This window comes from Poeciliopsis prolifica, unplaced genomic scaffold (genome assembly GCF_027474105.1).
Source record: "Poeciliopsis prolifica strain line A6 unplaced genomic scaffold, Auburn_PproV2 SCAFFOLD031, whole genome shotgun sequence".
NCBI classification, from domain to species: domain Eukaryota; kingdom Metazoa; phylum Chordata; class Actinopteri; order Cyprinodontiformes; family Poeciliidae; genus Poeciliopsis; species Poeciliopsis prolifica.
In genome coordinates, this window is record NW_026562406.1 from 238,207 (window position 1) to 265,396 (window position 27,190).

At 40.3% G+C, this 27,190-nt stretch overlaps 1 protein-coding gene across 1 annotated transcript in view; it reads left to right on the forward strand.

The window, feature by feature from the left end:
• Nucleotides 1-1,893: 1,893 nt before the first annotated feature.
• tacr1a (tachykinin receptor 1a) overlaps nt 1,894-27,190 on the forward strand; it is a 39,532-nt gene continuing 14,235 nt past the window's right edge. The window contains exons 1-2 of the mRNA XM_055050711.1: nt 1,894-2,629; nt 21,995-22,189. Of these exons, the coding sequence (XP_054906686.1) occupies nt 2,226-2,629; nt 21,995-22,189 (599 nt within the window). The 5' untranslated portion in view covers nt 1,894-2,225. The remainder of the gene's footprint in view (nt 2,630-21,994; nt 22,190-27,190) is intronic.

Sequence of the window (27,190 nt, forward strand, 5' to 3'; positions counted from 1 at the left end):
AATGTCTTCGTTATCTGGCGACTGGTAACAGCTGATATCTGTGTTGGGCAAACAGAGATGGGGCAGAGTGATAGATCACAACAGGAGACAGGAGTTTAGAGCTGCCATCTTCCCCTCAATTTGAGGCTCAGTAGGGACAGCGGACCACACAGCGGTCAGCAGGTGTAAATGGAGCCGGGTTGTTGTTGGCTTTGCCGCACAAACCGAGCCTGGATGAAAGCAGGAGGACGCAGAGCAGTCAATGAGAGCCGCAAACAGAAAGACAGCAATCAGAAGAGTGCCAGAGATGTGAAATGGAGGATTTTCTGCTTTCTGTGAGCTTGACAAAGTAAATTATGGCCTTAGTGAGCAACACAAAACAACTCCTGTGTTTCCGACTGCAGTGTCATCTCAAAAGATTCATCCGTTGCGTGGGATTCTGTAATTGTGTACCATGATTATGTCGTGGCTTTATTCATTCGCATGAAGGGTTTATTGTTCTATTAAAAATAAAAATATATTTTTTCAAATCTTTGACATAGAAAGTGTCTGAATATCCAGTCACTCTGTGTGATGTGATTTTCTATTTGTAACTCTTCCAACTCCTGACCGTCTAAATCACTAAACTGAGATGAAAAGACTGAGTTTTTTTATTTTTATTTTTTTAAAGGTGACCATCTCTCATCACAGCCCTTTTCAAGTCAGGCCATGCATTTGTATATTGGATTGAAGTCTGGGCTTTGACTAAGCCACTCCACCTTGTTGTCTTCAAGCTGGTTCAGCTCCAGCTGGATGCGTCGGGTCGTCGTCATGGTGGATAGCAAATGTTCTCTGAAGCCCAGTTCTCCTGCTGATGGAAACAAATTGTTCTTTGTGCTCTTTATGCAGTCACTCACTGTATGTTCAATACTTTTACTGATTTGTCATAATTTTGTAAAAAGAAGTTTTCACTTTGACGTTAAATTATTTCTTTGGTTCTTTTTGTGTTGGTCAGAAAAGCTAGCGTGCATGTAACAAAATGTACATGACTTAATTTTTAATTTAAAAGGTAAAATGACTAGGAGTCAACAAATACTTTTTGAACCATAATATATGAATGGGTTAAAACACAAAACCTTGTGTCAGAACAGGCAACAAAAGTCTGCAGCTCTGGTTACAGACTGAAAACGGCACGGTGCAAATGCACACCACACTTTTCAGATTTACATTTGCACTCTACACGCATCCTTTTCACTAAGTTTGATCATTACGCTCTGCTCTAGTCGGCCTATCACCTACAATCGCTATGAACCCTCTGCAGGTTATGTTTGTATCAACATGTGTCAAAGTCATGGAAACTGAATGAAGGAGAATCCGTGTTGTCCTCGCGCATATGGACAGAGCCGTTGGCTGTTAGAGAGACGCGTCTCCGTGAAACGTGTCCCGGTCCTCAGACATCATCTCGCTCGCTTCCTCCGCAGGCTCGTTGATTTCCAAACACCGGTTCAAGCTGCGAGGCCACAAGAGGGGGGCAGTGAGCGGGAACACCGGGCGGTTCGGTGCTTCTCCTCCTCCTCATCCCATCCTGCAGTTCGAATTAAACTCAAACTGCAACATCACTGCTGCCGACATCTTTTTTTTCTTTCTCAGTTTTTTATTATTAATAATATTATTAATATTCTCATTTAATTTATTTTTTCCGCCTTTGCTCTGCTTGTGGAGGTATTTAGGCATGCTGATCCCTCTGGGCTCTTCGTTGCGCACCTTGACTCAGATGAGACGAATAACTCAGCTGAGCTCATCCATAATCATGGCCGCAGAGCCAGCCCCTCGGCGCGACGCGCGTCAGCTCGCTCCATAAGTGGCTCGCCGCGTCTCAGTTGGAGCAGAGGAGCAGGAGGACAGCAGAGGAAGACGGAGCAGACCTTTCTCTGACAAAGCTGCGCGACCGAGTCGAGAGAGCGCGCGCTCCTTCTGCTCCTGGCACTGCGCGTAAAAGTCGTGTCTTTGTTTTTACGCACGGCGCAGAGTGGAGAGATTTCTCCTCAGAAACTCCTATCTCCTGCAGATGTAGTCAGTCCATTATAGTGGGATTTTATGTGGACTGGCTGTGTAATTTTGTGTTTAATTGGAAAAGCGCACGTGGAGGGAAACTCTCCACTACTGTTTGGTGTGTGCGCGCGCGTGTGTGTGTGTGTTCTGGAAGTAGACTTCATTCTGTTGTAGCCTGTTGTGGTGACGCGATTCTTGCGCTCTGAACATCAAGCATGGATCCTTTATTCAACACCACCGAGGCGCCAAACGGGACGGTCGGCTGCAACTGCACCAACAACGGAACCGGGTACTGGAACCAGTTCGTGCAGCCGGTGTGGAGGATCGTCCTGTGGGCGACCGCGTACAGCTGCATAGTCGTGGTGTCGGTGGTGGGCAATGTGACCGTGATCTGGATCATCATGGCGCACAAACGCATGAGGACCGTCACCAACTATTTCCTCCTCAACCTGGCGTTCGCCGAAGCTTCCATGTCCGCTTTCAACACGGTGGTCAACTTCGCCTACGCCGTGCACAACGAGTGGTACTTCGGACTGATCTACTGCCGCTTCCACAACTTCTTCCCCATCGCGGCTGTGTTCGCCAGCATCTACTCGATGACCGCCATCGCACTGGACAGGTAACGCTGCGGGTAATGGCGCACAGCTGCTGTGGTGACAAAGCCCATAAAGCAGGTCACTTTACAGTAGGCTTTAAGGCTCCCAGAAGTATCAGTGTGTATTAAAAAAAAAAAAAAAAAAACAGCAGAGGAATGTTGTAAAAATGGAGCCGTTCAACCTGCGGAACAGCTTCATCAACTCAAAGGGGTGAAAATGAGAGAAAAACTCGAGTCGAGCAGTTAGAGACGTTTTGGATGGCCTGATTGTCTCCAACATGTAAATAAAATGAAACATAAGTAACACACGGGATGAAGGTATCACAGTTATATGTCAAATTTAGAAGTTTGGCAAGAAGTGAGGCGAAGTGTACACTTATTTAATCAATTAATACTTATAAAAGCCTCAAAGTTATCATCTATATACACAAATTTCACATATAAAACAATACACAGCCAAGACAACAAACAGCATCAATACAGTATTTCAGTGTGCAGGTGTGCGATGGAAATACTTCATTTGAAAATTTTCTGGGGTTTTCGTGCGTATGTGTTTTAAAAAAACCAGTCCTTGGCTGGACTGGGTTTGCAAATTAGGCTTGAAAAAACTTTGTACAAAACAGCTGAACTGAATAAGTTTTTTTATATTAAGACTTGTGTTTTAATTTCATTTTTAAGCTGTTCCACAGGCTTACATCGCTATTATATATGTACATAGTTTACTCCTTCTGACCATATGCATGAAAGTTGTGTGTCTTTCGGTTAAGTGCATCAAATCATTGCCTTCTTCTCTGTCACAGAATTTTTTATTTCCGTGGCTTACGGGCAACATTTTTTGTCCTTACATCAAACAGTGCTGTTTTGAGTTCAGTTTCATGTAAAGTTTTTGACTATAAACATCATGAGTGTTTTCACAAAATCTGGCAGCCTGCAGCTAAGATGTAACAAAAGGTCACGCAGGTCAAAACAAAGACATGAGACACTGGGAAGCCATCACTTCCAGTTGTCTCCCCCACTGCTTTTGAGCTTCAAATTCATATTTTAACAACTTCTTGACTTGCGTGAGCTTAAGCTTTCCCACCATCCCCATTTTTCAGCCGAACTGGTGAGACACAGTTTTGTCATCTCTGCTGCTGCTGCAATCGCGCCTGCGGTGCTTCATGCTCGGCACAATTCAGCACAGCTCGGCAGTGGAGCCGAGCGCTGACGTCGATGTGCTGGTTGTAACAAAATAACCCACCTGAGATCCATTCAGGCTCATGATGGGTGGTGGCTGCGGTGAGGGAGGGGACTGGTGAGGCATAGAGAGCTTCAGCGGGAAAAAAAAAAAAAAAATCAGTGTGACTCTATTTAAAAAGAGAATAGACAATGGCAAGGTTTCAGCGAGATGGATTACTGAATGAAATGAGTATGTTCTGGAAATTACTTTGATAATTTACACAAGGAAGTGACTTCTATAAAATATTTTTTTTAAAAGCTGACAGAACAAGTAAATCATCATGACATTTGATTCTCATCTCCCCTCAGTGTTTGGTCTGGGATTCCTCCCAGTCAGACGGATTCCTCCGATAGAATTCCAACCTTTGAAAGCATCGAACAGAAGAAGTTTTGGAGGAAGATGTTGATTTTCTACACTGTTTTAGGATTGTAGTCTTCCTGTAGTTTTAACAATGGCAGCAGAGGAGGTGAACAAAGGCACTCAGTCCGTGTTGGTCACTCTTTCAAATACTGAGCAATTAAAAATGGGATGTTTGAGGCGGGGAAAATGGTGTGAGAAATCTTGTTCGGCTCAGGACAATAAACAGTGGTGGACTGTCTTACTGTAATTCATGTAGTTTAGCAGTTTGCAGTTTGTTTGCTGGGGATGGTAGAACCTTAGAGAAACATCAGCCATTGGCGCTGGACTGGTCCGATCAAATGGGCCAACAGACGATGTTCATCTGCCACCCTGCAGAGAACGTACCAGAAAGTGGCAGGATGACTCGCCGTCTGGGTGTGAGAAAGCTAAATTTGCAAACTTGTGAAACAAACACTTGAATATTTTACTACAGCATCTGTGGAGAAAAGCAGTGACTGACCTTTGTGCCAGTGCTATGCCGTCTTTTCGAACACCATCAAGCTGTGGGAATCTATTTATGGAAGGGAGTCATTGGCTCAAAGTCCCAGAGTCATGCAGCGACTCAGCCAGACTCTGGACTTGAACCGAGTGGAGGCATGAAAATAGTTGCGCATGTGTCCAGCTTGACCTTAGGCGAGTTTCCAGCAACAATAAGAGAAGGAAAATAATGCTGGACCGCACATGTTGAGTCCAGAGAGAGGCTTGGTAACTGACATTACAGCCCAATGTGCAAACTGGATGGATTTATTTTTAACCTTTTTATTGTATAATTTTGACTTCTTTATGGGAAAAGGAAGCACTTCATTTTAAAGGGGCAGTATTATGTAAAATTGACTTTTGTGAGCCATACATCATGTTATGATGTTATTTCCTCCTAAAAAAACAAACCTGTGGTGTTGCCTTGATTTTTTTTTTCATGTTCGAGAAATACTTGAATCTCCCGTGGCAACCATTCAGCTGTGCAAAATGCCTGGGTGGACTTTTCCACTGCTAAGCTTGTTAGCTTGACGGGATTGACAGTTTTACGGTGCCTCGCAAAAGTACTCATACCCCATTAATTTTTCTCTTTTCCCAACAAACTCATTACTTCAGTTGCAATTTATTTGAACAAAAATGACCAATCAGGTAACATTTCCAAAGTTACTTGATTTAGTAGCAAAAAGAAAATTAGGGGAAAGCTTCAAAACAGAAGTAAAAGAGAAGTTTATATATATATTATATATATATATATATATATATATATAATATATATATATATATATATATATATATATATATATATATATATATATATGAAGTGCTATATACATATATATATATATATATATATATATATATATATATATATATATATATATATATATATATATATATATATATATATATATAATAAAAACATTTTAAATAAGACAATTATCAAACCTTTGTCAAGGTTTAGACAAAACAAAGCAAGTTACTATTTGTTAGGTCCCATTTTGTTTGTTAGGTCCAAATCCAGAGTATATAAATTTATCCCTCATGATGAGCTCCAGAACTGCAGCGTGGAACAACATACTGCTGCTGGAGAATAGCAGAAGAGGTGTGTATGTGTGGTGTGTGTGGGGGGAGTAATAACCCCGACTGATCCTGTGTCTGCTTCATCATGGCATTAAAGGTGACCAATTATGCTTCTTTGTACAGGTTGGGATGACTGTGGGCTTAACAAAATATGTTCATTACAATTTATGCACAAAATCCTTCTTAACATTTACACCCTCTTGTGAAAATAGCTGCAAATAGACCCCCAATTATATAACCATTCATCTTTGAAAAGCAGAAGTAGAGCCACCTGCGCAACGAGCAAGAATGCAGCAAGTGGTTTCTAGATGATAAGTCAACGACAAAACATTTGCATTTTCCAGCAGCCATTGTGCAGCACACACAGCGGAAAAAGCAGCTGACCAAACATGCTGGAGTTCTGCTTGGGCTGCTAGGAGACGGACGGCGAGCTGCTTGAGTCGCTAGGTGAGAGGCAAGGCCTGCTGCTTTGTGCCGTTCCAATCTGGAACTTTTTGAAACGACTCATTTTCCACACACCAAAAAAGAAGAACTTTCTGTCAAAAAAACAGCTGGGTGTCATTTGTTTTAGTACTTGGACTGTTTTTAGAAGAAGCAGAAACCCAAATGGAATAATAACAACATGAAAAATATGAATTTTGCATAAAACCTCCCTTTTAAATAAGAGATTTGTTGATCACTTAAGAGGTTTTTCTCTTCTTAATACTCACAGAAGGACCTTGTATGAAGGGGGCAGGGTCAGTCAAATCATCAGTTCGGCTTGATGTGAGACTGTCTCTCTCTGTACATGTTTCATGGAACAGGCTCCAGTGAGCGGCAGTGAAAGAATGCAGACAGACTGATGGATTCTGGTCGAGAGTTTGGATCTGTCAATGTGCTCGGCGCCGTGTGGAGGCTGTTCTTCTTCTTCTGTGGTTAATTTCAGTCCTGCGGACAGTCGTCTCTGATTGCTGCTCTTGAAGCGTTTCTTTGAATTGCTGATGAATCTCTCCTGTGCGTACTTTAAATATCAAACTAATCAGTTCATACTTCACCCAAGAAGCAATAATCATCTGGATGAGTCATTTGGGAGCAATAAGGAGGGATTGTTCAAGCGCCTTTTGTTTAAGGAAAGCTCTTGATTCGACAGATTAGTTAGAGTAGGAATATATCCTAAATACATCAATGTTGCGGTATGTATGTGTAAATTAAACATATTTACTCAAACTGTTAGCAGCTACTGAAGACGCTATGTCGTCTTTGGCATAAAAGCTGCTCAGCTTAGCCAAGACTGCAGTTTATACAATGTGCTGACAGTCTGCAGCTCTGCTGCCGCCAGGATGGGGAGCTCCAGATCTGTTTCCCGCAGTTCAGTCGGTCCTTTAGTAAAACACTGTGTAAGGATTTCATCATTTGGTCAGCAGCATTCCTGGGCACCATGCGGGCTACATACAAGCCAAATATATTCAGCCCCTCTAACACAAGGTTCTGTGGTCCAGACAAACCAGAAGCTTTGTTTCCAGCTACAGCATCGGTCCTGGACAAGCTGGATATATGAACAAACAGACATGTACTCAATTAAAGAACAAACCCATTAGCACACTATTTTTAAGCATTTGAGTCATTCCAAAACCAGCTTTGACGTGTTTTTTTGGGATCATTTTCTGATCTAAAACCTCCAATGGGAGGACACTGTTTAGATGTGTAGGAAGCGCCGAGACTCAAATCTATCATAAGCTGGAAAATCAAAGAGATGTCAAAAGCAAGAGAAGTTTTAATGTCAACAGAGACTGAGAGGGCGGTGAACTCTTCTAAAATTTGACACCTTCAGTCCTGGCTGTAATTTGCAGCTGTTCATATGGACAAGCAAGTTCCTCAGATAAATGATCGTCCATCTTTTTGCTTCTTTTTGAGGAAGAAGTGGCCACTTTGCTTGATACATTATGTCACAAAAATGGAGGAAATTTACTATTTCCATCTTATAATGTTTTTCTGTCACTTTTGATGTGTTTCACTGTATTGTATGAGGCTAAAGGGCATCCTAGCACAAATGGTCAGAACAAAAACTAGCCTTTGCTAACATAAAGGCTGTTTGAACAAACTCAGACGAACTTGTCTTGTCACATTTTCTGCACTTCTGAATTCATTTAGTTCAGTGCTGGTTGAGTTAAATAACACTGAGTAGAGTGATATATCAGCTTCTTTCAGTGAGTTTTGGTGCTTTGTAGTTTGTCATTGTTGCTGCCGGACATTTTCACAGCATGTCAAAAGTCATGAAACGTTGATTTTTTGTACATGCAGAGGTGAGTGTAAGATATCGTGCCGCAGGTCTCTGTGGGTACACACACTACCTACTCAGATCCGATTAGAATTATGTATACTGTGTGTCCGTCTGTGTGTAAATATTTCATGGGTTATGATATAAAATTGATCTTGTGCATGTGAAGTTTATTTGTGGGATCTGACAGCGAGTTTGAAATGTTGTTTTTATTCAATTTCTTTATATGAATTTTTTTTATTGTTTTTTTTCTTTGTCTTCTCTGTTTTTTTGTTTTGTTTTATTTCTTACTTTATCAAACAATGGAGATCAGCCTCGGCTCAAAATGTTCTTTAATGTACACTGTCCCTCTTTGGCAAATAAATAAATACAAATACAAAGTGCATGAGATCCGTTGACTGTTGCTCCATGCTCTGTTGCAACGGCAGTCAGTTAGATAGTAACAGACACTCGTCGGGAAACCTCCCCGACCTCCCGATGGCCGGCCCACCACCGATCAGTTTGCTGATTGTATTGATAGAGTGATCTGTGCTTTTAATCACTACCTGCATGTGGTTGTTTTTGTTGTCCTGTGTTATGCTGACAAGCTGTCCAGGATGTGCCATTCCACCTGTCGGAGGCATGGATGGGGTTCAACCACTGTCACCCAGACCGCAGGCCGGGAATAGAAAATAGATGGATTTTATTTTAATCTCTTCTACTTTCAGCATTTCGGAATCAGGGCCAGTGTGTCTCAGGTGTCTCATACGCCAGTCTGACCCAGATGGGTCGACTGTCATCACCTTCAGCTTCCTTGTTTTCTGTGATGTTAACATCTCCAGTAAACTGACAGCAGTTCAAGCCTCCTGAGCGTTTTTAAAGAAGTTTATCACAGTAAATAACTAATATGGCTTTGATTTGAGGCAGATGGGTAACTGATCAATAAGCAGATATTTGCAGAAGTGAAGATCACTTATCATTGTACGGTGGTTGATTGTAAATAAAGGTCACAATCTAGTAGTGAATCTTTTTTTAATTGTATCTGTACAAATGTGTTATTTAGTGCTAAATGATTTTGTAGAAACCATTTTTCTTGAAGTTACCGCATTAAGAAAATTGCTTGCAACTATATATTTTTTAAATTGTCACACATCCACTGAATTAAATAGTTTCAGTAGTTCGTTCTGTTATGGATAGTTTTGAAACCATAGCATTTTCTTGAGTAGTTGAAAGATAGAGCTGCGCAATACTTATTTTATTATTTAGTTTATTGCTGTGACTGAGTCATTTGTGCATTTTGTTAGATGACGAATATTTATTTTCTACAAAACCATTACCAAAGGATCAGGGGTCACTCATTAAGATAATGAATATGTCTGACTCTGCTGGCCACAATAAATATGTATAAGCCATTAGAAGCTTCTGCACTTTCATCTAAAATTGATTGGGGTCAAAGGCTTTGGGATTTTCTTTCAGAAGATCAGGACTTAAACAGCTGTGTCAGTATTTAAAGAGCCCTGAAACTTTTTCAGTGAGCTCAACTCTTTGTCATATAAAATGACTCATACCCATATATCTTGGTGATGAAAGACATGTTGTTTAGCAAAAGCAAGCCATCTGCGACATCTTTATTTGTTTGAGTTTCAGGGTTAATATAATATTTAAGTATTTGGTCCAAAGGAGCTCCTGTATCTGTTTTTATCTGGATAGGATTGAGCCCTGGCAAAAACAACAACAAAACAGAAACTCAGTAAAACACCCACAAAAAAATCCCAAATAGAAATGTAAACATTTATGCAATTTGCATTAAATTATTTTCTGTACATTTTGTTAGTTAGTTTTAACGATGCGTAAGGATACGGCTAGTTGCAGTGAAGAAACACAAAGAAGAAGCGGCTAGAAACTCACGCCTGCTAAGTCTTGAATATTTCATTAAATCAGCAGAAGCAAGGCAAGAGTTTATTGAAGGTTTGTTGCTATGTGTGCAAAATCAGATAATCATTTAGGAAGAATAAAAAACATTTTCATTTTGGTTAAGCGTCACCGAAACGTGAGAGCTAAAGACAAACAGACAGCCACGCTCTTCAGCAGAGACGTTTGTGACAGATGGAAGCAACAGAAATGAACAAAGATCCTGATCGTTATGAAAGTGTGTGCGCAGGCTTTTATTGTTTGCTTCTTTATAAGACATTTGACTGTCGATTAAAAAAAGATTCTTTGTTTTGGACATAATGTTTTAGTTGTTTGAAAAAAAAACCTCTATATGGTTTGAAATACTTTGTAAAAACATTCATTTTATTGAAAGTTAAATGTGAAACTCTTAATTTATTGGCTTATTTTCATTCTATTATAACTCTTGTAGGGTTAATAAATATGGATAGAACAGAAAAGTTAGAATTTACGAAAATAAAAACGGAAAAAGGAGACGTTGCTATGTGCACCAGAGCTCAGACAGGTTGGAACAAACTGTTCAAATCAGGATATGAAAAATTGCTTCGGCATGGGGCTGCACAAATAGATTCTTGGCACTTATTGGGCAATGGAACAATGATTGGTTCACAATCGATAAAGACATACTGTAATTATTCGTTTGAGCCAATGAGAGCCAGCAGCGTCTACATGACCTTTTCTGTTGACTAAACGATAAAACAACTTATATTTTCCAGAACAAAAAAACATCTCATCTCACCTTAAATGCTAATTCTGATCAAAGTCTTCTTTTAAGTGATCAAATCAATGACTCCAGACCACTCTGGTTTAGAAAGAAAAAATAGATACATCAATTTCAGTGAGCAAAACTTTTAAAGGTTCATTTCATTCTTTTTTTTTTTTTAATAAGGAGCAAGTTCACAACATTCGGATTTCTTCAAACATTTGTAAATCCCTCCTGGGGAGAACTGTGAGCCTTGGGACATCCAGCCGGGTCACATGACAGATGGTCTGGCTATTAAGTTAATCTGAATTGGCCCGCAGATTAGAAGAATACTTTAGATTAGATTTATTGGATTAGATCATATTAATTAGATTTAGGTTATCAGATTAATTCGATTACGTTCCGTTAAATCAAACAAATAACAGTCATGGTCTGACAAAAAGCTTGCAAGTTGTGCAAATTTGAAAATAGGCTTGTTTTCTAAAAATCCTCCAGGAATACGATGGAGGAACGGCTCAATGGAGGCGAGTCGGACACAAAATCACAGATAAAAGAGGTTTTGGGAGTTGAGCTTCGTCGGTGACTCTGAGCAGCTGTTAAAATATCAGTTCTCTGTGTTCATTTATTGTTTGCGGTCAGCCTCTACCTGCAACATTCAATTTCAATTTGACATAGCCACACTGAAAATAAACCTATCTTTAATAGCAACAGCATACTTCTGTTGACAGATGGGGCAGCAGACAAAGCCTCCATGTTTTCACCTTGACCTCAGCTCCATTTGAAACATAAGCGAGGACTGCAGAAGAGGCTGTCCGGGGGTAAGATGTGTGTTCGTCAGGCGCTGTTCCTTTGTCTGCTCTCTCCAGTCCCTGCATCGTGCTGCATGTCACAGCTTCATAAGGCTGCTCATACAATAATCCATTCACCACAGGGATTAAAACCTGACAGGTCTGTGCGCGCTTGCAAAGCTCTCTGACCTCTGACCCACTACTTGGGAGAGAACTCTCCAGCAGATGAAACATTGATAGCTTCACTTTAGAAATCAGGCAGCCTATCCAGTCTGATGAAGACACTGCGCAGCGCAGAAGGGGATGGTTAATGGAAAGCTGTTTTTATTCTCGCTTCCACTTCTTCATCTCCTCCCTGCTGCTCCCAGAGGGGCGATCAGAGGACGCTATTCTGGTCCCGTCCTTCAGCTTCTCCGTGATCTATACCCACAGAATGAAAAGGAAGAAGGAAGTTTTTCCCCTCCTTCTCTCCCGATCACAATGAAATTATTCGATGACTGTAAAGGAGGCATGACGACGGCAAAAATGAGAACAGGATCATAAATTCACCTCCTGCCAAGTTCTCTTTGATTTGGAAAGTGGGGCAGGTTAACGTCTTCACTCTTTCAAGTTTTTTCTTTTTTTCCCCTACCAAGTGCTGAATAAAGCTTTTCCTTTGCTTTTCAGTCATACAGTTACGATTTGACATATTTATGCGTATCGAGTTTGACATTCAATTAAGCTCAGACATAAAAGTCAGCATACACGTCATGATCAGCTCTCAAAGCTTCTCGAATGAAAGCGAACTGGCTCATCGCTTCAGCCGGCATCAATAACAAGAAATATCAGAGCTAATGTGCATGCAGTGTGCTGCTGAAGAAGATGCCTTGAGTCATTAGTGGTCATGAAAAAGCCCTCCCACCAATGCGCACTTTCTAACATTTTTAATGGAGAGTTTAGGATTTTCTCCATCATTGCATTTTGTTGAAATGTGTTTTCTTAACATAAACACGTCAATTTTGAAAAAAACTCAAGGTTTTAATAGAAAGTTTATATGCTAGGATGAGGTGATTCTTCGGTCGTATTGAAACAGGTGTATTATGTAAAACTGAATGGATCGTGTGACCAACAGCTGGATGTTACTACTGGCGAAAACCACAAAGAAGACGACAGGAAGTGGTGGGAGGCTGATTTTATTTTTCAGAGCTCTCACAGAATCACACAGTTCATAAAAGTTGTGTTATTCAATTTCATCCCTCTTCTGTAAAATCACCGACTATGATTTCCCCAAAACACAACACACAGCCACTCCCAACTAGTGGTTTATTTTGCAAAAACTGCTATGGGCGCTGCGATGTCTTTTCAGCGCCTGAATAAAACACAGATATCTCCTCTGATTGACTGAATCATCAACATATTTTATGTAGATGTTTGTTGTTTCCATGATTTTTAAGAACTTATAATATTTACATGCTTATTCTCGTGTGATTCTAACTTAATTTCTTGCTTGATGGAAACACTGCATTTGTGAAATTGCATTTTTTTTTTACATTTGCAGAATATAGACACAAATTTGCAGCACAATGAAAACATAGCTACTGTGTTTTCATTGAAAAGCAGATGACAATTACAACAAACTTCTCCTGGTTGCGATCATTAATCACCGTGCTCAGCTCTTTTCTCGGCTTCAGCTCATTTTTAGCTGTAAGTCAGCAAATTCTGCTCTCCGCTCCCTCAGGAAACACGTTTCACTGGAAGTGTGCAGCCGTCTTCTGCAGATACATGAGAAAAAACAACAAATACACAAAAAAATGTACATCTTAGAATAATTAAACCGGTTGAATAATAGTTTGAAGCAGGTTTTTCCCCGATAGGTTTTATCCACAGTGGAGGTTTGGATCATTTCTGATGCAACACTAAACCTGGACATTGTGCTATGTAGAATTACAGATCTATGAAAGACAATATCATTTAGTTCAATAAGATGTTACCTAAGCAGATACTCAAAAGTAAGAAAGGAGAATTACATAAAAAAATGAGTCAGGAAATTGAAACATTAAGAAAATTCTTCAATCTAACAGAGCTGTTCTGTCTTCAGCAGTTTCTGCGTTTACCCTTTAAATGTAATTGTCTTTGGGGTGACCGCCGATCAGGTCAACACTTGCACTAAAGGTGTTCAGCATTCTGCTTTGAACTTTCTCGCTGGAACGAGAAGCACATCCTGAAATGACACAGCTTTGTCTTTATAATGAAGCTCCTTCACATCACAGCGCATCTCTCTTAATGTGCGGCGGAGCGTGGAGAGACTAAATTAGTTGTGACTGGATCTGGTGTAACAAGCAATGGCAGACGGGCACAACCACGGAGAAGAGGAGCTGATGGCTGCAACCGGTTTACCTGCAAAATGCTGGTAATGAAAATCTGTTAGTGCACTAACAGAACCGCAGCAGTGCTGCTTCACTCTGACTTTTTTCTCAGTGAGGTGAACGTTAAAATAAGTTTGTTCACGTGGTGAGTCACTGAAAAATATCATCCTCCAACTACTTCCCTGTTTTCTTCTTCGTGGTTTGTATCAGTAGCTACATTTGGTTGCTCATTGTGTGATGTAGCAAATGTTTCCATCGCAGTTTTGCAAAATAAAGCAATTTCTTGACTCTCCCCTTCCCATAGAAAATTCAACTCGACTTTAAATCAAAAAGTTAGTTTTTTCAAAATCTCTTGTGTATCCATGAAGCAAATTTATCTCCGAAATATCAAATTGCGCAGTTATGCAGTCTACAGAAACGCAGGTAGTGTGAGTCACATTGCATATAGTGTGGATTTTTTGATAATATCACAATTATTTTTATTTTTCTTGCCATGAGTATAGGTGCACCTCTGGCTTAATCTGAGCTGAGATGCGTGTGTGAGGTGGGCATATCTGTCACACAAACACACGTATAGAATGTATTTTTATCTGCACAGGGACTTTGGATCCACTTCCACTATTTTTTTCACTTGCAATATGAAAACAAAACGTTTTGCACAGGAGGCTTTACGGGTTATTAAGGCGACTTAAAAGCAGAACCCAGCTCAAACACCTCACACACACAAACACGCAGATCATGTGCATTTTCACATGGCCTACCTCCTTCCAAATGTTGATGATAATTTCACCTAACCTTCTGCAAAACAACAACAGCAAACCCTTGTGAGAACAATAAACCAGAGGAAACAAATTCCTGATTAAATTACCTCAGCTTAGCATCAAATGCAATTTGAAAGAAGAACGAAAAAAATAGCTGGCAACCTCGAAGGCAAGCAGTCCTCGCTGTCACTTCTGCTTCTTCATTCTTAATCGTTGACATCTAGGGAAAAGCAGTGAAGCAGCCTCACGGTGTTTATATATCGAACCGCTGTGTTGCCGCGGCAGTTTGGATGCGATTTGGGGGTAATTGGAGGTGCATGTCACCCACAAACCCTGGCAGCAACCCCCCCATGCTGCTTACATCTGGTAAGGAGCAATCCCCCCTGAGCGGAATCAGTTATTGAACATCTGAAGCAGGAGGTTCATTGGAGACTTTTCTAACACGAGGAATCAAAAGATCAACACAATAGGCTGCTACCAGCAGATCTATAAAAAATGAAGTGTCTCTTTGCTGCAGCAGACTACTTCACTTTATTAGATGACCTGTTCATGTCGAATTACGCTGCGGGAGCATAGATCAGCCTTTGGTTGGGGACGATGAGAAAATCCAACATCAGATTTAGACATCAGACACAGCTGCCCTGAAATTCATATGCCAGCATTTTAGAACTAAAACTTTGAGTACCCGTTGTCATTACAAGGGATTCTGACAATAATACTTTTAAAGTGACAGAGCTACATAAGATCCACTCTTTTTTTTTTTTTTAAGCTCTACATCATGTTATAATGTCTTTCCCTCATCAAAACCATAGCTGGAGTGCTGCTTTGATTCTTTCATGCATGTTTGTGAAATCCTTTAATCTCCTGTGGCAACCAGTCGGAGGTGCTTGGTCTCACCGGGCGCTGCCTTTTCATCATACCAGCCACTTCTCAGTGAAACGCTGCTAAAAACGTTAAAGGCAGAATGGAAAAATGTTGTTGCGATGATGTGCTGAAGGCAAAGTGTTGCAAAAAGGAGCAGGAGCTTCTTAAAGAGACAGAAGCCCATTTCAAGGAATTAAATTGTAAAGTCAAATTTCTCTGAAGTCATGTTGGATATAAAGTAATCATTCCTAAACATGAAAGTAACATTGCAGCACATTGATTGTGCTACAAAATGGCACTATCTGTGTGGAGAATAAAGAATCTTTATCCTCTAATGCTTTCGGACATAATGATGCAGTGACTGAGCTAACACCAGGCAAAGCTTTGTATCAAAAGATCAATAATGGCACATGTTTTAACAGTACACATGCCAAGTGTAACGTGAGAAAATGTGAAATGTTGAAGGGGTGTTAGTGTGGTAGTAAAGTATTGCATGTTCCAATATGAGTATATAACTGATGTCTAAATACATATTGAAACAAATTTTTATAAAAACAGATTCATTTCAATGCAAACTTGGCATGTGTTAGCAAGTCCTCGCAGTTCTGCAACGTTACTTTCCCCACGTTTGATGATGTCAATGACAAAATTCAAACTAATTTGAGAAGAATTTGGCTGAATGAATGAGCAGAACATCAGTTTTATCAGTGAAGGTGAGTTCCAAAAAATATAAATATTTTATATTTGTATGTATATGGATGCAGCACAATCTGACTTGCATGATACTTGCTATGTGATCTGTGTATTGGGGTGTGAATGCGTGAGTGTTTGTGAGCGTGAACAGATGACTCTAATGCAAAGAGCTTGGAGTGGTCAAGCTATATAAGTTCAGTCCATTTACCATGTGTTTTTATTCTTGCCTTTCACAAGATCAAATTTCTCCAGTGTATTGTGTGAACGCAGCAGTTTTAAGTCTGCAACTACCTGTTTGCTTTATTCCAAACTCCTCTCTCTGTGAGGAAGGAGTGGAGAGGACCCAAATGTAGACTCCTGGGCAGGAAGCAGATGGATGAGGAATTAGAAACTTTATTACCTAAAACACTTGGGGTGGAAACAGAGCTGAAAACAAAAACAAACAAAACAAATAAAAAAAATCCTTGATTTGGCAAGCACAAATACCAAGAGATGCAATGACTAATGTAGCAAAGATGTGTGCCAACTGGCAAACAAAACTTTGCATAGGCCGTACCAAACAAAGTGTCAACTCAGGAGCTTGGATTTGAGCTTTGGGAAACCATAAAAAGAGAATAAGAACCAAAAAGAAAATGATAAATTCTACTTTTTAAAGAACCGCAGTTCCTACAGTGAGAATAAATTTTTCACAAGCACCACCATACACACGTTGTTTCCATCTGTATATTTTGCATACAATACTGGGGGACAAAATAACTATTATTTCACAGGCCATTCAGAACCGCAGAAGAACAATTCCATGAACTAAGCGTAAGCTGGAGATGTAGGTATTATTCATTGCGCTACAGCAAAGAGAAAATAACACAGAAAAACTGTTGAAGAACAACTCAAAACCACTCCTATTCTATCTTCTCTCTCTGTCAATTACACTACAGGCAGACTTATTGCTATGGCAACTAACAACAACACTGCTAATGTATCCGGACCAACACCAAAAAGAAAGCAAATATGTCCCACACAAAAAACAGAACACTCAGGTCACTAAAGTGCTATATTTGTAGCCTTAATGTTTATTTTGTGATTATTGTTAATTGATAGCTTAGCTACCCCTGCTATTAGCTAAGCTCCCACAGTGATGGATGATTAGCAAATTTAAACCCCTGCTCTACTGAGGATCTGTCAGACTTGGTGCTTACTTTACCTTTTCTCAAATTTTCTATCTGAACCGAGAGATACCAAATTCTGCAGCACATTCATGTTACATTTTCCAAAGTCAAGCTAGCATAACTAACCCACATTCCATGACTTTTTTCTACAATTAAAATTTTTCCTGACCTTGTTATGCAGTTGAAAAGCACCGCGACCCTTTATGTCTTACATAGCAGGCGTACATTTAAGATTTAGCGAGTTATGTTGACATCTTGACAGCTAAAGCCAATGCTAGTCATTGTCAGCGAACAGCTTTTTGCCCTCCATCCGGTACCTGTGGGGGCACGATTTGCACATGTGAAGTCACGATGCAACGTTTCTGTGTAGTAAAATCTATAATAAAAAAAAAATGCTGATCATTTTACCAAATTACTTTAATGCACAACCCATTTATGTTCAAAGCGGCAGAAACAGAGTCACGTTATCATAGTAACTCATCAAGCTGTGCTCAGCAGAGCATCAAAACAGCCTCCCATTAAACTTTGTCTGTTTGCTGTCAGTGTCCTCTCATTATGTGACAAAATCAGAATATAAACAGTGGCATGAAATCATGCCAGAGGTTAGCAGTGTAAATTTCATCCCTGTGAGCGATGGCAGCATTTTTTACACCCAACTTAACATTTGAATAGCCTCCTCTAATTTTGCTCCAGTTTACAGAGTGGCAGAGCAATTATGTTGCTATTCTTTTCATTGTTTGATAATGATTTTATGGGCTTTATTTTTAATTTAACATGAGAGAAATTTGTGGTATAATATCTTAGCTACTGTGCTACGTTCAGATGAGCACTTTGAATTTTTATTGATTGAGAAAAATGATTCCTTTTTGGATTCAGGCTCTGCTTGACAATGAATTAAACAAACTGGTTCAGACTTTAGAGGAATAAGCCTATTTTTAAATTGTTAAATATTACAATTTACTTTAATTTATCTTTTATGTGTATTGAGCAGTTTTTTAATAACTAAAGGTAACATAGATATTTGACTGTGCCATAAAATGGCCCAACATTCCTAGAAAACACACAACCAGTGAAACGCAGTGCGTTGTGAAACTGAATGTTTACTTCTGTTGCTGCGGCATCTTTGATTTGGTAAATCCAAAAACAAAGTGATTGCATAGCAGCAGGAGTGTCAATGATCTGAGCTGTCCACTGCAGGCGTGCGTTTGATTCAAACAACACCAGCTTGCTTACATGACTCACCTGTGCAACGGCAAAGCAACATGGCTGCCCGCTCTGTTTGAAGTCAAAGCAGAGTAAAGCCAGCGATGCGCTCGCCAAAGTTCAGGCGACTGCGGGGAGCTTTTGATTCCGAGCAGCTCCACGTGTGACGGGTGTAATCAGAAAGTCCGCATAGTTGATTCATTCTTGCTTTTGGTGGGCTCTGGACTTTAATTAGGCCTGTTTGGCTCACAGCGGTGTTTGACTGACAAACCTGGGTTAAAATGCATCCAAAAATATTATATCTCTGATAAACGACACTCCATTCCAAGAAGATAATATGCTGCACTTAGCCTTTTGATTTGTGCAATTATGGTGCCTACTTTTAATACTTGTTAATCGAAATGCATTAGTGGTTAAAAATAAAAAAAGAAATTTAAAAAACATCAAGCAGCATTTTTTAAGTGTTTTGATGAACAAATTTCTCTCCATTTAATAAATTTCATAATTTCCTTCTGTTCTCCTGGAGAAAGTGCAGCAGCAATCAGCTTCCTGAAAGTAACAGGTTTCTATTCACATTTTTCAGTGAGGTTCACAGATAATGATGTAGCAGGTCAGTCACAAGTTATTCATGCTCCCCATTGTCTGTCTGATTAGAAGCATAGTTATGAAAATGTGAAATGATTGCTCTCACCCATCTGGGACTGATTTGAATTCTTACAGTCTGTTATTTACCAGATACATTTTTTTTTTAAATCTGTGGTGTTGGTTTCTCTCCAGGGAAGACGCCGTTTGATCCTTTACAGAGAGGGAAAAAAAGTTACTTTCTTCATCGTGAAAATGAAATTTCATATTTGTAAAACAGTTGTTATTTTTCACTGAAACAGCAGTCTGTCCACGAGCCAGACAGTGAAAATGCTATCACCCTGCAAGTATTTGTCCAGCATGTTAAGTCTGGATCACAGATTTCCAATTTTTAGTAACCCAAAAATTCTCACAAAATATGTTGTGAAATGTGAAAAGTTCAGTGGGTATGGATGCTTTTCGCAGCTGTCTGAATTAGTCGTCTACAGAACAGATGAGAGCTTTGAATGTTTATTGATTGAGGCAAATTATTCCGTTTTGCATTTAGGCTCCGCTTGACAATCAATTAAACTAACTGGTTCAGACTTTAGAAGAATAAGCCTATTTTTAAATTGTCATCGACCAGTCTTCTTCATCAGGCGGTCGAACCTTTTACATCCCTCACTCTGACGCTGCTGCCCCAGCAGATTACGGCAGAAGAAACGACGCTCTCAACAAGACAATTATAGAAAATGCAGAACATCTTGCTGCAAACCTCGAAGGCTGTTGTCTTCCTCATTCTACATTCTGGTATTTAGTTTCCAGGTCTGAATTTGATGACTATCTCTCTATTAATCTTGTTATGTCTCTCTGATGTGGAGGCTCAGGCTTCCATCGAATCACATTCTTTTTGCAGCCCAGGTAGCAGGTAGATTAAGGGTTTTCAACTATTTAATCAGCAGACATTCTGGGTTTCCCTTAACTGCTTCATTTTGCTGCCCGCACATCTTTCTCGCAGTTTCTGCGGTGCAAATCATCAATTGTTCAATTACTCTACATGTTCAATTACTCCCCCTCTTCATCTCCGATCCTCATCTTGCACTTCTTCAGCCTCTGATTGGCAGTCTCCCACTGCCACTCCACATCCTATCAACCCAAACCCCAGACATCAACCCTCTTGTAAACTCACCAACTCTCTGAAGGTGCCGACAAATGAAGCTGCGGACTCCTATGATAGGAGGACAGGATGATCAGCTTGGAACTGCTGCATGCCTGCTAGTTTGTGGTGGGGTCTATGCCGGGACATTCTGACCCCTCAACCCTACTTCCCCTGTAAATGTACTAAAACGATATCTTTACTCTAAATCAAGTGAATACTCTCATTCCTGCCCTTAAACATCATCCTGATGGAGAGTTTACGTTCTCATTGACACACTCATTCATGGTTTTCACTCACTTCTCTATTTTGCTTCGTCAGATCTCGATACAATTGATTCATTTCTAGCCAAAGAAATCAAAGAAGGGTTATGCATTTGTATATGTATGTATTTATATATTTTTTTTTTACATTAGTACAGACTGCACTCTAATTCCAAAGATGGGGGATTAGAGTGCAGTCTGTAATAAGTCGGTTTTTGAGTCGGTCTTCTATGAGCCAGGTGTTTGTGCAGATAACATTGTCTCACGTTGAGTAAAGGTTGTGTCCCAGGTGAGCGAGCCTGACGGATGCTCCGTGCCTCTGGAAGACATTGTTTGGCTTTCAAGCAGACGGTGACGTTCAGGCCTTTGAACATTTTTCAAGACAACTTAGAGAGCATGTTGCTCTCTAAGTTGTCGTCCACAGTGGGTGGGAGGTGGTGGCTTGGATTGCACAAATAAAAATCGGGTCATTCTGTGTCCACCTAAAAGCGCTTCATATTTTAATACAGCATAACAACAGACTAATGTTTTTTATTAGAATTCAATGTGGAGCAACACAAACTAGGGCATAATTCTAAAGCAGAAAAATAGACTTCTAAAACAATCTGATAAATGTGGTGTGTATTTCTGTTGCATAACGCAACATATTAGACTTGTACTTTTTAATCAGTGTACAAAATACATGTTGTGTTGATGTCGCAGAGGTTCTTTAGAGAATATTGTGGGGGGGAAAAAAACACCTTTTAACCACATTTGGACATCAGCGGATTTCTTTATGATGTTGTCTTTTCAGATTGCTCTGAAAACAGTTTTATGTTGCTTAGCCAGAAGGCAACTCGCTCATTTATTACATTACATTGCTGAAACTATTTGCTGCCTTCACACACACAAAGGAACTGAGTGGCATCCCATTCTTAATCAGTGGAGTTTGATTTGAGGATCCACTCTCAGTAGTAGTAGCTTCAGCTGTCCTGGTGATGGCTCACATGCTTATGGGTATATTTGGTTATTCATCCAGAAGAGCATTTGTGAGGTCAGACACTGGTATTGGATAAGATGGACTGGTAGGGCTTAGGTGAAAACTTTGTGTTGACTAATCAAGGACTTCCCCATCAAACACACTTTGCGTGTTTTTACAGATCTGGCTTTGTGACGTACAGGACTGGGCTCCCCCTGAACTGTTTCCACAAAGTTGAGATTTGTTAGTTTCTCTAAGCAGCAAGAAAATTTCTCAACAAGACTTATTGCACAGGTCTCTCTCCGTCACAGGACCAGAAGTAAACCCACCAAATTCCTAAGAATGATCCATTATTTCACAGATGTTTGCAGAAATGGCCTTTATGGCTATAGGGGATGAATTTTGTTCAGCTGCAGCCATGATGGTGGAGACTGGAACTCACATTTTTTTGGTGTGACTTCAAATCGGCAAAACATAAAATGAACCCGCAAAAGATTGCCAAACACTCACACCTGTAAATGGGCAAATGTTACAATGCCAACAGCCATTGTAATTTGTCTTTGGCAGGTACATGGCCATCATCCACCCTCTGCAGCAGCGCATGTCGTCCACAGAGACCAAGGTGGTGGTCGGCGTGATCTGGGTTCTGGCTCTGCTCCTGGCCTTTCCCCAGTACTACTACTCCACCACGGACCAGCTGCCTGGACGTGTGGTGTGCTACATCGAGTGGCCTGATTATACCACGTTCGACTTCAAAAAGATGTAAGTTCCTCCGCGTGGGAGTTTTTCTGATACTCAAGAGAGCATTGATAACTTTTCAGCTGACAGCCAGCGCTGGTGCGGCTTGTTTGTGTTCAGGGGGAACCGACGGAGAGCGTGAGGGGATGGAAGTGTGTTGCACTTTGCGCTTGATAAAAGGAGGTGTCTCGCAGCTGTTTTACGTTTTTCCCCCACAGTGAAAAAGGAAAAAGCAATCAGTTTGCACCCGACAAAGACGTAGAAACTGACTGAAGACACAGCATTTATTTTAATTGCAATTCTCCTTCTGCAGCTCTTCTGCAGGTGCTGAATGTTTCCTTAAAGAAGTTATTGTACAGGAGCAAAAACTCAGGAACTCAGAAGACAGAAACAAACAAATTTTCAGATTAAATGATGAGCCCTCCTTGCTCTGCTTTTGATTCTTATTTTAGCTCAATAATATGTTTTCTAGGAACCCCTTTCTGAGTTAGCTATCTGAAATATTAATAATTCTGACAGCTTCTCATTTAAACATGACTGTCTGAGGAGCTTAGTGTAAACAGAAATTTGTACGGCTCCCTTCAGCTGTTTATCACAGCGCGGCAGATTGACGCAGTTTGTTTTTGAAGGAATAGCAATGTGTTTTATCGGTGCTTTTGATTCCAAGCTCTCAAAAACCCAGCTGTCCGCCTTTGCAATTCTGCTTTAATTGTATGAATGAGAAAGAGCCCTATCAATCATCCCTTTAAGGAGCCATAAGCAGGCCTAATTTTTATATTCGCCGCTCTAAATAACGAGGGATTTCGACGGAGCTGCCGAGGGGCAAGCTGCTCAGAATGGTAACGCGTAAACTCCAACCAGAGGTCAGCGTACTCCTCAGGCAGGCTTTGTGTTTTTCTTATGAAAGCCATGCAGGGTCATGACTTTCATCGTGCCGACTCTCCTGCACTCCAGCTCATTTCCTCTTTGGTTCGTAGCAAAACGCTTGTTGATTTAGTTGGAAATGTTTATTTTTCTTATTCTGTGCAGCCTTTCATTGGATAAATCCTGGTGTGCTTAAACATAAGCAACAAGACCATGGTGGTTTTCTTAGTGCCATTTCAATAATGTATGTATGAAAACAAGAGGTGATAATCATGTCAAAATAATACATGAGATGCATCAAAACACATTTAGAGAGAGTCTAACAAATATAGTTTCTCAAAAAATTTCTTTTGAACATAATTTATTGATGTATATCAGCTGTTGTTGGGGCTTAAGAGTTGATTTGTGAGATGTTTTAGACTACTTTATGTTATCAAACATGTTATATTTCATTGATTTATTTATTTATTCTGCATGTCCAGCAATAATATGGTATGGAAGTTCATTCTAAAATTAAACCCAGCTTTCAAAAGAAAAAAGAAATAAATTAAAAAAGGGGAGTCACAGTAATTCATAATTTACCACAGAAGCAATGACTTTTTCCACGTAGGGCCGGGTTGTGGTATTGATATATTTGTCCCTGAACAAATATAATAAAATAGTTTTTTTTTTAAACTAAAATGTTTTGAACTGAGAAAAAAAAAAGAAGAAGGAGAAGAAGGAATGGTCAGAGAAATCTGTGCCAGTTTTTGTCTTAAAGGAAACAGTTTCTCTCTCGGGTTTCAATTTTATTTTCCAGATTTAATTTGAAATATTTGGCAGTAGGGTTGAGCTCTCTGTGATCTTGGTCATACTGCAGAGTTGGAGGCGACGAGTCATCCCTCCTCCAGGTGTAACGTTTCTCTCGGATGCTAAAATAAACCCGAAGAATCATAGCAGCCGTTTAACAATAACAGAGATCATCCGGGCAGTTTGTTCATGCAATTCTTCAATAGGATAAAGTGCAGGATGATTTTGTCTCCTCAGAGTAGATGATAAAAAATTTCACAGACGCCACGCCGTGGCAGACAGACTCTAGAAGCTTCCATAGAAAAAAAAAACAGTTTGTCTCAGTTGAAATATTGAGCTCGCTCTTTACTCTGGCTCGGTAAACACCAGTGTCTTCTGTTTGTCTTTTTGAAATCCCAGCATGGCGCACACTTGAAAGCAGATGCACAGGTGCGCCTCCACCAAAAGCAGGAAGAGTAGCATTAGAAAAACGCCGCTATGCTGACGCACGTGCAGGCCCACAGACACAGTGACGACACGCTCCCCCGCCCACCTCTGAAGTCTTCATCATCTTCTGCGTCTGTCGCGTTCCTTCGTGGATCACACGACTTGTTAGAAAAGCAGCTGCTCTTATTTCTCATTTTAATGAAAGAGTAATTACAGCCACTTCAGAGGTGAGTGAAAACGCAACGCGGACGTTCAAACTCAGCTGCCGGAGCTGTAAATGGCACGTCTGATATGAGCTGACCCCGGGGTCAGGTCCCACCTGTTGCCCCATCGCAGGAGTTGTTTTGCTGCTGCCACCGCCGGCGACGTCTCCAGCCGTCCTGGGGGTCTGAGTGCAGGCGGTGAGAGCTGGAAAGCCGGCAGGGTCTCAGAGGAGAGGTATTAATAGAAGTTGGTGTTTGTGAATGCATGCTGGCGCGGACAACTGCTCAACCCTGACCCACCTCCGAAATGTTTTCACATAAAGACACATGAGCCTGAAAGCGACTCTCTGTATTGTTTCTACATGCGTGCCTGTTTCCCTTTTAGGCAAAGACAATGTGACAATATCATTTTTTTTTTTTTACACGTTATTTTATTATTTAGAAAAACTATGTAATTGCAAGCAGGTTTATAAACTGTTAAATTTTAACTAGTTCCAGTGCTTTGATCCCAAAATAACTTAAAGGGGCGGTGTTATATTTTCCAGCCACAGAGAGTCATTTCATAGCACAATATGTTACTTATCTTACCATTAATTGTTATAAAAATGCTCCATACATAAAATATAACTTAAAAGAAATTTTACTTTGTAACATAATCCCTTGAAATTAGGCCTCTCTCTCTTTAAAAACTCCTTCTCTTTTTGACTTTCCGCCTTCGGGAAGTCATCACATGTCAAAGCTAACACGGAAAATTCTTAACCTCTTTAACATACATTTTGGTAAATATGCAAACCCTTTATTTGCGGGAGGAAAAAGTGGACATTCTTAGTTTTCCTACAATTTTGTCGCGTCCTCCTCAACCCAAGACTGTGCAAGTGTGATACTCCGCAACGGCCCGGATGAGTCCTCCCCACTGCTGCGCCTCACAGGTCTGAAAAAGGTGGAATGTCTTTTGATCTTTCCTTTCAGTAATAAAAAAAGGTCTGTAAAGGGTCATATAGGAACAAATTAGCTGTCGCCCTTAAAGCCAGAAGAGCGACAAACCCCAGGAAGCTTATAGACTCGTTCCGTGCCAGAGTCTTTAAGGAGCCAATTCTCTATATTTACAGCAGAGGCTGCCATGTTTCTGCTGCAGGGTTTTGTTCCCTGGTTATCTGTAGAGGGAGATGTGGGTCAAGTGTTCAGGAAACGGTGTCAGGTGAGACTTTACGACACAGCTGTGACTTTGCTGTAACAAGCCTGTTTGTCTTCGTCAGCTGCTGTGTGTCCAGGCATCGGGACACGCCGCACACACGATGATGGAGGAGCTGATGTCCGGTTTACACAAGCAAGGGCTAAACACAATGACTCACTTCACTGCTGATCTCCTGTGAGAGCATCTGATGACAGAACCCTAGAAGTAGTGGAGCCTACTTCTGCCACCTGGTAACCCAGTGACCCCGTAACCCCCTGGAGATTACAGCAGTGGGAATGACTAAATCAGATCACGTTTAAAACTGTGCTTCATGAGAAAAAGTACAAACACAGATAATGAAGATATACATGGGAGGAAATGGACCCAAAAGGTGTTCTGACCAGAAACACGTATAAAACACTAACTCAGTGTAAATAACGCTCTGAGCCGCCCTGTTCGTATCAGAAAACAAGAGATTCAAGGTTTCTTGTTATGTCAGGTATTATTTTGGGTGTCATTTGTAGTGACGGGCTCGTACCAGATTCATATCACCACGGTAACCTCAGGTAAAAATACTATGCCGTAACAGATTGTTTGTAAAGCTGTACTATATAAGTTTTCCCCAAGACACAAGTTTTCATGAGATGGAAATAAGTTTTAAAAATTCTTTATTGTTGTGTTTTGGTACAGCTCTATACACTACCAGACAAATTTTATATGTATAAAAAAATAATAATAATAATGATAATTACCATTTGTGAGATTACTTTACATGTAATATGTACAGTAAATAATGCTTATTCACGCTTGAAGTAAGATGTTATGAAATGTCAAAATACAGCTGTTTGGTTGTTTTTTTTCTCACTTTCACATGACATTTAGCCTACAGTATGCATGTGTGTCTGTCGCCATGGGGCGACAAAAGCTGCCGGCTTTGTACCGACTCTGCTTACACGCTTAAATTCACATTTTCCAGCTACTGCTTTTTTAAGCATGACTAAGGAAGAAAAACATTAGCGGTGTCCAAAATTACAGAACCTGATCAATCAAAGTTACGGTGCAAACTGCGTCAACATGTCTGTGACCTCTGTTGTCACATGAGCAGAATCAATATCATTTTACTCAGCAAAGTGAAAAAGTACAGCGTCTTCTCCCCAAAGCGTCGTTTGTCATTGGCTGCTGAGTGTCTGCTTGGGCCCTCTGGGGAACCTGGTTCTGCCTGCAGGTCTCTGTGCTTTCACAGAGTCATACTTCACCTCCAGATGGCTCATTGTGAATGATGAAACTTGTGTCACCATTCCATTTAAATGCATTCTGTGATTTGATTTGATTTTAAGGCAGTTGAACGTTTGAAAAAGTATGCCGTTAAGTGTCGGGGGACACTTTCCATAGGGACATACATTCACCAAGATGTCTCAAAGGTAGAAGAACACCACACAGGCAGCCAACAACACACTGGCATATAAAAAAAAACGCACACAGGTTTTAACACTGGGATTTAACATTCAAAATAATATGATTAAAAACAACAATTTATTGTTTTTGCTGTAGATATTACTAGTTTTTTTC